Below are 12,350 nucleotides of genomic sequence, written 5' to 3'. Positions count from 1 at the left end.
TTAGTGGTTTAGGGCTAAATGAAAGCATTGAATGCTTCCTAAGGAGAAGCTATTAGGTAACAGTTTTTAAACTGATTTTTTTGCTTCCTCTGCAGAGGCTAAGGAAGCTCACATGCCTTTTGTATTTTAAAATAATTTACTACTTAATGTTCAAGAGCTCAGCACTTAATAATTTTAATTGGCCCTTCCATTCAGACGAATTTTCCCATCCACCCATCCAGCTGACTGTTCACAGTGTGCTCCATGGGACTGCAGGCTGGCTCAGCAAGGCCCTAGCCGCTTTCGAGGCTTTCTGGAATGCAGAGGTGGCAGCAACGCGCACAGGCTCACAGGGTACACTGGGGAAGACCTATGGGTAAACTCGTAAGAAAACTGATCTTTATTTATTTTCTGGATAGGTAAAAAAGTTTCCTAATTAGGCCTAGTCTTCATTCAGCCTGAATACAAGTCTTTGAAAACAAGCACTATTCTACGGCTTAAAAAAGCATGCATCTCTAAGGTATTTTTAAACAGCTGCCCACTGGAAACAGCTTTTGTTCTCCTTGCAGATCTGAATTGTTTAACCAGTTACATCTATGAGGCCATTTGCCAGGTAGTGTTTATCTTTGCAGCTAACAGCTACATTAAAAAAAAAAAATTAAAAAAAAATTTTAAACTTAAGGAAGTCAAAGAACTTCACAAGACAACTGTTATTCATCAGAACAGTCTTGTTTTAAGATGAAATGATTCTAGGTTCTTGCTCATGGTTTTACAACCTCATCTTACTTGCTCACTGCAACAAATTCATGAGCTGTCCACAAGAAAATCAGTTAATCTTCACAAAACTCAGTCAGAAGCTGCACCCCCCCTAAAACATCCAGTCTCTGCTTTTCACTCATGAACTACCTATAATAAAGGTTCTGCCTCCCCTACTTTCGCTGCTCTTTCCAATGGCAAATTGTGGCTACACAGACATTTAGCTGACCATTTGCTTAATTACCGCACTCTTTTTTTACATGCATAAGCACTAGAACCAATCTATGAACAAACCTGAACAAGATTTCAGATCATTTGAAAAAATGTTAAGAGCTGTATGCTGTACAGGTGTACGTTTGCTGTATGCCTTCCTAAAGCAGTGTGGCATGAAGAAAATGCTGGACTACATTCTGAAGTGGTTTTTGCCCCCCCCAGTGTAATAATTCCCCTTTCTTTTTCTTCATCATTTCCTTTCACTTTCTCACTCATAAGACACATTGCACCAACAGAACTACACACTAGAAATTTTTTTGTTTCCCAATTCCCTTGTCTAATCTGCTACGGTCTACTCTAACTTACCACTCAAATAACAAACAGCCGTGGAAACTAGCCAGAGCCAGAGTACCCAGGTCAGCTACAGAACAGAAGATGACAAAGGGAAAGATGGCTTCAGCAGACAAACGCTTGCTTGGGCTCTGATTTTCAAGCTTTGTTTCCAAAAGCCAAGGGCTGGATTTAAATCAAGATAAACTCTGAACATTATGATTCAGTGGTTAAAACCTCGGGATTTTTCTATGCATTTCAACTAATACATTATATTTACTGTACAATACTTTGCAAATCATGATTACAGAATGCTTCGCAAGCCAATCTAAGTATTTTCTCTGCATTGTAGAAAGTGAATGAAATAGTCTTCAAATCAAGGCAAATAGGCATATAGGCAAAAATTTGAAAAAAAATTTAAAACTTGTCTGGTCAAATGAGCAGAAAGGTAGAAAAAACATGCTGCACGCTGCCATATTGTTAAAGTTGTCATTGCCTTATTGTTTTTCATGAAGCAAGAAGCTGCACGTGTTACATGTTAAGAAGGACCTTTTCCGACACTCATTTCTAGCATTTCAGGAATTTCGCTGAAAAATCCATTGGTACTATAACGTCACCACGTCTCATCTAACTGAAGACAAAACCTTTAAAAGAAAGCTGGCTGTGGCATGGCATACTCTCTCAGAACAAAACAAGGCAAGACAAACACTTCTGAAGGTCCTTCAGTATACCACCTAATTCAAAACAGACCGCGGTGAGAGTGGAAGGATGTTCCAGTTAATCTACGTTTGCAGAGCCACAGACATCACAGGGTCTTAAATCACAGCTAGGGTTCGAAGGATATGGACAGAGGCCTTTGTGCAAGGAGTGCACTACACACTTCCAGAAAGGCCAAAGCAAAAAAAAAAACCTGGTACTTGGGACAACTGTGCTCCTTTTCCCTCTCTAAGCACAGTATCCTCCAGGCCTGCCCTGAGGACAGTCTGAGCTTAGTCATAAGCCCACTGTCCTGTGTGTCCCCCACACATACACCCTCTCACACAGCAGGGATACAGTGGGGTAGAAAGACAAGAAATTGCCTTTCTCACCTTCTATTTCCCCCTCTCCTGCAAAGCCCCAGGACCTATAGCAATACAAATTAACAAAAGATGCCTTCCTAGGACATGGGAGATGCAGGTTTGAACCCTGGTTTCTCAGAATGCATGTGATGATCATCACTTGGTCATATTCAAATTGCACAATGGAAAAATGACACAATGAGAATTCTCAGGTAGTAGTTAAAGGAAGGCTGGGCCCTCCAGATGGTGCACAGCTATGCTGACATAGCAACTGTTGTTCTTAAAGAGGTAGAGCTGTGTTCCCGTGGCATTGTGCCCTGGTTAGTAAGTTCACTGGAGCTCAGAGCCTACACAGCAACTTGCACTAGACTACCCCTGCTATTCACTCTGCCCAACCACAGCAAACTGCAGAGAGAAGGATTTCAAACATGCAGAGCTCTGGTAGGGCCTGGATGGGTAGAGCGTATATGCCCAGGCATGCAAGATCACATACCCCAGCACACCCTCATATCAACAGTGTGCCTAGAAGGATGGAGGTCAACCTGCATTTGTTAACAGGTCCTAGATGTAAAGACTACCATGACAGCTTATTAACAAAGCCTTAGCACAGGCAGTAACAAAATTATGTCAAATACTAGTCTGAAAATAGGGCTGGTCGGAACTTTCCTTGCAGAGCATTTTTTCTATTGACACATCTGCCAAATAGCTAGAAGAGTATGATGCCAACACTCCAATTTTGACAGCTCTTCTGCCAGACAGAGAATACGAAGCAGATTCCTGATGGAAGCCAACCAGCTCTGCCATTGCTCCTGAAGCAGCCACCTGAAAGGTTTTGGTGTGGTCAGGGAGCAATGGCCTTCCAGACTCCTCCTCAGAAGGTGGGGAAATCTTGACTCCCATCTGAGTCCTGTGGCTTCTAGTTTCAATTCTTTTGAGTGAGATTGGATGGCTGATTCTGAGACTACTTTAATAGCTGATGACAGACTTTTGTTTGTTAAGTCAGCTCTGTAACTCTCTGTCACCACAGAAGTTGTGATACAAATTTCCTTAGCTAGTAAGGTCCTTAATGCAAATCAGAAGGACATTAATATTATCTTTTGATGTCTTTTTAGTATTTATGCATGACTAAATTGGATAAGTGCTTTATTAACATTTAAGACTATTAGGAAGAAAATTATGTAGATTATGTGGAGAGAAGGAGAAAAGAAAATGAAAAAAATCTTACATCCTGTAAATTCATAAGGATATCACTGATTAAGAACATTCACTGTCCAATCAATGTTTTGATTCATCCAACTATTTTTAAAGGAAGCATTGCACACCATCTGTAATTACTGTGTTTCTCCTAACTCTGCAGTTACATTTCAAATCCTACCGTGTTGCAAGCTTATGGCAGACGACACCAGTGTCTGTTATGACTTCACTCAGTCTCAGCTCGAGGTGGACCTTCCCCTGAAACACATCAAAAACACCATATGAAAAATTAGTTTTATGCATAGCCAGCTACATCATTCCAACTTAAAACAAAGCAAGTCAGTTAATGCAAGTAATTCCAGGAGGTGTTTAAAGATTAAGTAATAGCTGTATAGTTAAGGTATTTCACCTGCCAGAGAATCCAGATTAGTATCCATTTCACTAAATTTCAGTGCATAATTCCCACCATCTTATCTTGGTATGTTTTACTAATTGAGGGATATGGAGCATCTGTGGTCTGACACAAAAATATTGTGTTGAAGCTTTATCTATATTTAACGTTTTAAATATTAAGCAAAGATCAACAACACAATCATTGAAAAGATATCACAGCAGTGTGTTATGAATGAATACCTACATGTTTTAAACATTAGAAAAATAAAAATTATGAAATAATATAAACTGTGAGACAAGTATCAGTAAAACTACACTGGGCAACTAAAGAAAAAAAAGTTCAACCATGTTGCCAGAATTCATAGCATCTACCATTACACAATCTTCAACTCCTTACCATCACATTAAACTTTATTATGACTTGGGCCAAGATGTTATGCTCAAATATGCTAAGAAAATAAAGGCAATCATGAATACAAACTGCATTCCTCTCATTAACTCTATTACATTTCAAATCACGAGCATCCACTCCCACTGGCAAAAACTCAGCACCACTCTTACGGTGTACATTTAGTAAATGCAAAACACATTTTATTATTGACCTGTTCTGACATACCAGCACTGCCCAATCATCTCCTGCAAATCATCATAGCCGAAATTGAGTCACTCACCTTCATAACCACCTGCCCTCCACCCTTTTTACCCTTTTTACCAAAGGACCCTAAAACCCATCTTGCTAGTTAGTCAGAGCTCTAATGTGGGTGTCATCTTTGACTCAGATCTACCTCAACTCACACACAAGTCTGTTGCCACCCATTTCATAAGATCTTCCAGATCTGACCTTTCCTCTTTTTGCACCAGAACTCTTGCCAGAGATTTCACTGTCTCTTCCGACCGGTTACAGCAACCTCCTGCTCTATGAGGATGTCTATCCTGTGTAACAGAGGACAGTGAAGATCAAACCCTGGCCTCAAGTTGCACCTACGCTGCTAAGACCTACTTTCTCTACAGCAGATTTGTCTGGATGAAAGCTGGCGAGAGCAGTCCAAAGCAGAGCAGGGAGTGCAGTAACAATTAAGTAGCATGGACACGAAGAAGTTCAGTTTAAGCTCATTCCCTGGTCCTCTTACGTTTAGCAGTATAAACAAACACCAAAGACAGTGCCTGAATACTTGTCCTGAAGAAGCCTATGAGAGATTCTGTTTCTTACTATGACAGTCGATCTCTCCCCTTCCTTGTATACCTCTTTCTCAGTACCATTCTTTCTGCACCATCTTGAATGCACGCTTCACTCTTTCTTGCATTTCACGCTTTCACTCCTCAAACCTCTATCACCTACTTATACCTTTAGTATTCAGTAGCAGTTTTTCCTGTCCAAGGGCTGTAACACAGGCCTTTCAAATACATGTGGCAGATGATACTGGTGTCTGTCCAGAAAACAAGAAAAAAAGACCTCTCCAAGCTGTATAAAAGCCCATGTTGCAGAGGCATCATGGCAGCTCGCTGACGTTTTGAACAGGGAAGGACCCAAAGGTGTGTGGGAGTTTAAAAAGATGGCTCCTGCCAGGTGTCCTTTGCATCATTTTAAACAAAATAATAAAACCAAACAATGCAAAACTCAAACTTTGCATTTGGCTGTCAGATTCCTGATTCTTCATGTCCGTTTCAACAAGACATGCACCCTCCTTCACTCTGTCAGTATACACAAATGTCAACATTTCTCATTTTCTTCTAAACTGAAGCCTGTCCTCATCAATACAAGAAGGATTTGTCTGCACAAATGCAGAGAAAAGCCATTTCTAGACTCACCTCTTTAAGACCCAGTACCACTACAGTGCCCATTGCACTTATGTGTAACAAGGGCTAAAGCACACAACCAGCTGAGAGCTCCAGATAAACAAGACGGTTTTCTGGCTTTATTTTTACTATATTCTCCCTTACTCTTCACTATTCTCTTTTCCACTGGTCACATTTTATCACAGGAGCTAAACCAAAAGTCTCTGGAGAACAAGTTTATATTACGAACCTGTAAAAACACTGCTGCCATCTTCACTGATATCCTGCATATTAGCTTTACTAGATAAATCAACACTAATACAAGCATTAAAGAAATTAAGAGACAGGAACAGAGATTTAGGAACTCTAGGGAAAATATCCCTGTGTGGAAAAATACCAAGAAGGTATGATAATGTTTTTATTGAACTATTTCTGCTGATCTTAAAGGCAAGACTGACCTCTCTCAGGAAAGAAAGAATGCCCCAGTACACTTACGTGAGCCTGAATGCAAACTTAGTTCCAGTGCTCCCTACTTTAGAAATTAAGCTGCAAAAATCTTTTTAAGTCAGCAGTACTTCACACATTTTCCCAACTACATTAAGTACAAAAATACAGCGCTGCTTCCTTTGGGCTTAGAGCCATTTTTTCTTGTAGCTCTCATCTTTCTCTTGTGAAGACTTTTAAAATGGTCAGCTGCTCAAAAAGTGACTCAAAGCTTCAGACAGCAAAACAGAGGTCATGGGATCACTGGGATTGGCAGCCCTACGACTATTCCCAGAACACCTCCTTGCTTCCAGTTAAAAACTCAAATACATAAATACATTAAAATAAGGCTACAGTAACATATTTGCAGGCTTAATTCACAGAAAATACAGCTCCTACATAAAGAGAATGCTTCTTCCCAAATCAATTATATCATTAGGCAAAACCTATGGATTCATATAAACAAATTTACGCCTGAGCAATGCCATTAGGTGGTTTATAAAATACTGGATAAGGCACTTTTCAAAGGGAAGACAGAAAACTATGCAGTGAATCAGTATCGTAAAATCAACAGTTAATCTAACCAACAGAAGGTCAGTTGATCACCTATACTGGATTAAACACCACAGAAACAGGGAGTTGCCATTATCTTATTTACTGAGAATTTATAACAGAGATTCTTATTTTTATTATCAAAAGAACTACTGTGATAGTAACAAGAGCCTTGTACTATGTGCGCACAGTTATTGACAGCATTTACAAGCAGGAAAGATCAGATAATGTGGCAGTATAAAAAGTACGCTGTCCCCGTTTTACAGCTGACACGGTGGCTCAGTGCTGCTCAGACAGAATCCCTGTTGCAGAGCCAAGGATCGAGTCTAGGATCAGTCCCAGACCCGTGTCCTAGCCATAAAGGTGTTTTCTCTTCAGTGCAGAGAAAAAAATTGAGAGAAGCTGGAGGTTTGACAATTTTGAAGTAGAATACATTCATTACTAAAAACATTTCCATTAAAAAAATATTTCAGGATGTTCCTAGAAGCAGCTATGCTCATTAGCATACCCTTCACATTTGGAAGGGCAGGACATTTTCAAGGAACAAGCTGAAGGAGTGCCAACTCAACTGCTGAACGCTTCCTTTTTCACAAACTCCAGCTGATATGGATGGGTGGGTTCATAGGCTGTACGTCCTTCCTAATCACATCTAACATCGCATAATGGGGCCAGCAGGCTTCCATTTTTCAGTTCTTGATTAAAGAAGTCATCAGTAGATTGAACTTCTTGTAGGGAAGTGGACAGTATTCAAAAGGAAATCAGTAACAAACAAAACTTTTAAAGGGCCTAAATGAGGAAAAAAAAAATTATACTATGCTTGTTAAGTATCCTCTTGACTAAAAGATAATAGAATACAGTTCCAGTCTTGTTAACATTCTCATAATGCTAACAGGTAGAACTACACACACAGTTATTTGAAAAACAAACTGAAACTGATCATAAGCTTACAAAGAGAATCAATGTCCTTTTTTTTTTATAGGTACAGGAAAAGCCTGTCTCCAACCACCTCATTTCTCCTTGGAATGCAGCTGTGAGTTACTGTGGACTGAAACACCAGAAGACAGTTTTAAAGCGAGTAAAAGTATACAAATGCTACCTATCTGTATTATGTTTCCAGCAGTTGCAAATCTGCGGTTTAATTTAAACATAGTATGTTGAAGGAGAAAAGAAAACGCATGACCACAGATTATCCTAAAGTCATTATGACAAAGTTCTGCTATCCTGGCATCAAGCACTTTTAGCATCTTGAACAAGCGGTGGGCCTTACTTAGAGGCAGCATTTGCAAAGTCACCAGGACACCACTGGGAGCCATTTCTGCGTGCAGTTACATGCACACGTTTTGGCCTGGAATCTGACACGCACAACGTGATCCAGTGACTGAGGGTCGATTCAGATGCAACATCTGATCTAATTCAAAACAGATGCAATCTGGTTTCTCAGGGAAAGAGTTGCAAACATGCACCAACAAACACTAGGAACTTCTGTGCTCTAAGGCTCTAGTAAATGCACAAAAGACCAACAGTCTGCCTAAGTTCAAAAGACAGGAGCCAAATCTACCCAAATCTCTTAAATAACATATATCTTTAAGGAAGTATCAACTAGGTCCCCATCCTCCTTGTTAGTGTGAAATAGTTTCTAGAAAACTTTCACTTTTTAAAAACATTAAAGGAAAAGAACAAGTCTTCACTGTTAATTTTAAACAAAAATATGTAAAATATACAATCTGCTTCCTTGAATATTAAAAATCAAGTCAATTACCTTCATACGCAGGGCTCACACAGCACTGTAATTCTCTCTTCTACTAAACAACAGCTGATATCACAAAAGCTCCTAAAAAAGGTATTTGTCTATTATTAAACCTGCTGGACAAGAGCTTTGTGATCACCCACCATTCTACTTCTCACTAGCCCACTCAATTTTGCTGGGGACTTTCCTCTGCAAAGTGGGAATGCACCTGCATGGAAGTTTTCCAAACATTTATCCCTCATGGAGACCCTTATTCCAGCACAGTTCCCCAGCCTTATCAGCTCTGCAGCTCAACTCTGCTCATTGTGCAGGAGTGTGGAAAGAGGGACTGGGATCCATCTTTGGCTCTTTATAGAATCACAGAATGGTTTGGGTTGGAAGGGACCTTAAAGATCATGTAGTTCTGACCTCCCTGCCAGGGGGAGGGACACCCTCCACTAGACCAGGTTGCCCAAAGCCCCATCCAACCTGGCCTTGAACACTTCCAGGGAGGGGGCATCCACAACCTCTCTGGGGAACCAGTTCTAGTGCCTCACCACCCTCATAAGGAAGAATTTCTTCCTAACATCTAATCTAAATCGACCCTCCTTCAGTTTAAACCCATCACCTCTTGTCCTTTCACTACACACCCTTGTAAACAGTCCCTCTCTGTCTTTCTTGTAGGCCCCTTCAGGTACTGGAAGGCCACAATTAGATCTCCCCGGAGCCTTCTCTTCTCCAGGCTGAACAACCCCAACTCTCTCAGCCTGTCTTCACAGGAGAGGTGCTCCAGCCCTCTGATCATCTCCATGATCATCTTCATACTCTTCCTCCTGCTGGTACAGAGTGACTGCAGGCAGTCTTGCCCCAGCTCTTGGAGTGCTGAGGAAAGGGATGGAGGGAGAAGGAAAGAGATGTAACAGGGACAGGTTGTAGGAGAGGACTAGGCTAAGCAGGTGACATGAACCACAGCCCATAACTAATGCCAGCTCCTCACTATTTTGGAATCTCAAGTTTAGGACTGTGATATCTCTGGTGTGTTGGTTTACTCTCCCTTGCTGCAAGTCATCTGGAGAAAGGAGCGTTTGAAGAACTCAGTGCTGCACACAGACCATTCCAAACTATGGGGTAACCTGTGCTGTTACTTTCTCTGACCTTTCCAAATTTTATTTCAGGACATAGCAAATTTTATTAGACAGATTCTGTCTACTTTGAAATCCTCTTCAGCAACTTTCTGAGATGTCACTTTCTGGCACTGGTAAAGCTTAAAAACAAACAATAAAACTGACCCAAACTCTAAGGGCTCACTAAATGCTGCCCATGAGGGAGTCGGAGAAGAAACACCAAGGGTACAGCTACTGCTTCAGGTAAATCCGGCCCTATAGTATTATCAGCAGGCCCACATAAGGTCACAGCCTAATGGCAGAGTTCAAGAGCAGGAAGAAGAGTTTGTTTGCTGTCTGCATTTGCTGGTCTAACAGCTGCTCCTTCTTGTAGCAGAGGGCAGCAGGCAACTGGGAAAGGTCTAAGAATCATGCTCCAGATCGCAGCCTGCCTGCTGTACCATGGTGAGGCACACAAGAATCTGGAACAAAATCCAATTTATCACTGAGGAAAGTGCAACAGCTTTAATGAACACACTGCATGGATTCATAAATGCTAGGCAAAGCAGAACTGATGTCTGCTTGGTCTCCGTATGTGCAAGCGTGTCAGAGTTGCTCAGTAAATGCCAAACACCTTCAAATAGCATGTTAGTCTTCCTGTTTCTCTAAAGGAAGAATACTTCCATATGGTCAAAATCCTTATAATTAGTCCTGTTTTCCTCTCAAACACTTTGACGTGATACAATAAGTAGATACTCTAAATGAAAGCTACTTGGTTTTCTTTTCCCCAGACAAACTGTGTTCTGCAAATACAGAATCCAGGTATGCTATTTTGAAGTAATGTAAATTTATTATTCAGCAGTGGGTGCTCCTTACCACATGTCATGTTACCAACTAGCTTTTTTAAAGTAACAGACCAAAACCGCATAGAGCATCTTACCCCTCTGCACTGGTAAGTCTGAATACAATGTTCTTACATTCACATAGGGACAAAGTCTTGCCACAAAGCAGGATCTGATCAATAACTGGTCTTTTTATTTATCACAAACATTATTTACCATCGTTGACAGATGATTCAGGTTTCTGAAATAATTTTGTTGGTAGGCACGTAGCCTTGAGCATCTTCCGGCCGTATCAAAACAGAGAGTTCCCCTCTTTTCAAAACAACTCAAAAAGAGAAACCTAAAAGCCACTGTTCATAAAACAGAGGGTAACACCCATTTATTTCCTGTGTGTGGTGGAAAGCTGATACCAAACCTGGAAGCAGCTTCTTCTTTTTACAATTTGCATATACTCATGCTTACAGTAGGTTATACAAAATGTGTCAGTGACTCATCTTTACCCTAGAAGCATTTAAATACCCACATAAAGATAGTTAATATCAGTGTTGGACAGTGGGCATGCAATGCTCCGAACTGTTTAATAGAGTAGATAATTCTGTCAGTCATTGGAGTGAAACAGCCCTATACAGTTGCTCCTCACGACAATTTGCTTAACCTAGCTTTTCTTAAGAATATGGGTTTGAAGATAAGTAACAATTAGCATCAGAGTCATTCCAGTTCAACACGATCTGCTCCACATAAATAAAAAGCATTCATTTACACAGAACCGGAAGCAGGCAGATATGGGAGAGACAGTGGCAACTTCCACAATATTACAAAGGTAGGGCGAAAAAAAATAACAGAGTCACACATTTCCAGCTTCCTCTGCAGATCTGGGATAATCTTCTCTGTCACACAGGACTGAATGGAGAAGAGCTAATTCAAAAGCTTGTGATAAAACCTTGGCTCTGCTGAAGTGATGGCAAAACTCCCATCCTGGCAAGGCCAGGATTTCATTCATGAAGTCTGACACTTGGGATACAGATTCTGCATTGAATGGGAAGGTGCTGACAAAGGAAGAGAGGTTTTCTGACCAGCGGCAGAGTGCCCTGGATATATTCTTCTGGCTAATAGACAAGCAGCATTTCTGAGCCAGTAGTGATTTCCAGCACGACAAAAGGATTTTAGGTGTACTCTCAAAACATACCTGAGAGTAATGTTTTCTACTAATGATGTGGAATTCACTTCACATTCCTATCAGTCCATACTCAAGAACAGGCATGTTTAATCAACAGTAGTCAAAGGCTTGTGTAGGTAAAATGCTAATGTGGTGGAAGGAGGAGGAAGGGCTTTTGGTGTCTGAAGAGAGTACTTCTTAACATCAGTAAATCTTTTGCACAAAGCTTTGAGTACAAAAGGTTAAAATATGAGAGAGTTTGCTTCCTCAGTGCTAGTTATCTGCCCTTTACATGGTCTGGTGTTGGGGGTTTTTTTGTTTGGTTTTTGTTTGGTTGTTGGGTTTTTTTAAAAGTTGATACCCAAATAGATATGTTGCAGACACATCAAAGTTCTTATGAGGAGGAAGGAGAAATAAGCAATTTTCAAGTTTTTATGTCAGATTTTTTCACTCCCAACAATGACTTTTACGTAAGACCTTTGGAAAAGCACTCTGTCATTTAATACAGAGAACTCAGCTGTAAGAAAACATGACCATTTCCATTTGTCAGTGCTGTGGAGGAAGTAACTCAAAGCACACTTGAAAAGAGGAACTTTTAAAGCAAGAGCCTGCACAGGAAAACATGTCAGAATGATCTAACTCTCCTTGCCTTTCTCCCCCACTTTGGCATATACAGACTACATGGTTTGGAGTATGCTGATGCATTTTGATATTAATCAGAATGTCTCTGGATCTTTAACCACTTCACTGATTGCATGCGCACAAAGCACATTTGGGTTGCAAAGCTCA

At 40.6% G+C, this 12,350-nt stretch overlaps 1 protein-coding gene across 1 annotated transcript in view; it reads right to left on the bottom strand.

Annotated features, from left to right (window-relative positions):
* RASA3 (RAS p21 protein activator 3) overlaps nucleotides 1-12,350 on the bottom strand; it is a 143,711-nt gene that overhangs the window by 55,979 nt on the left and 75,382 nt on the right. The window contains exon 5 of the mRNA XM_075739171.1: nucleotides 3,712-3,788. Coding sequence (XP_075595286.1) covers nucleotides 3,712-3,788 — 77 coding nt within the window. The remainder of the gene's footprint in view (nucleotides 1-3,711; nucleotides 3,789-12,350) is intronic.

Source organism: Balearica regulorum, chromosome 1, assembly GCF_011004875.1.
Source record: "Balearica regulorum gibbericeps isolate bBalReg1 chromosome 1, bBalReg1.pri, whole genome shotgun sequence".
NCBI classification, from domain to species: Eukaryota; Metazoa; Chordata; class Aves; order Gruiformes; family Gruidae; genus Balearica; species Balearica regulorum.
This window is presented reverse-complemented; position numbering and strand designations above follow the sequence as displayed.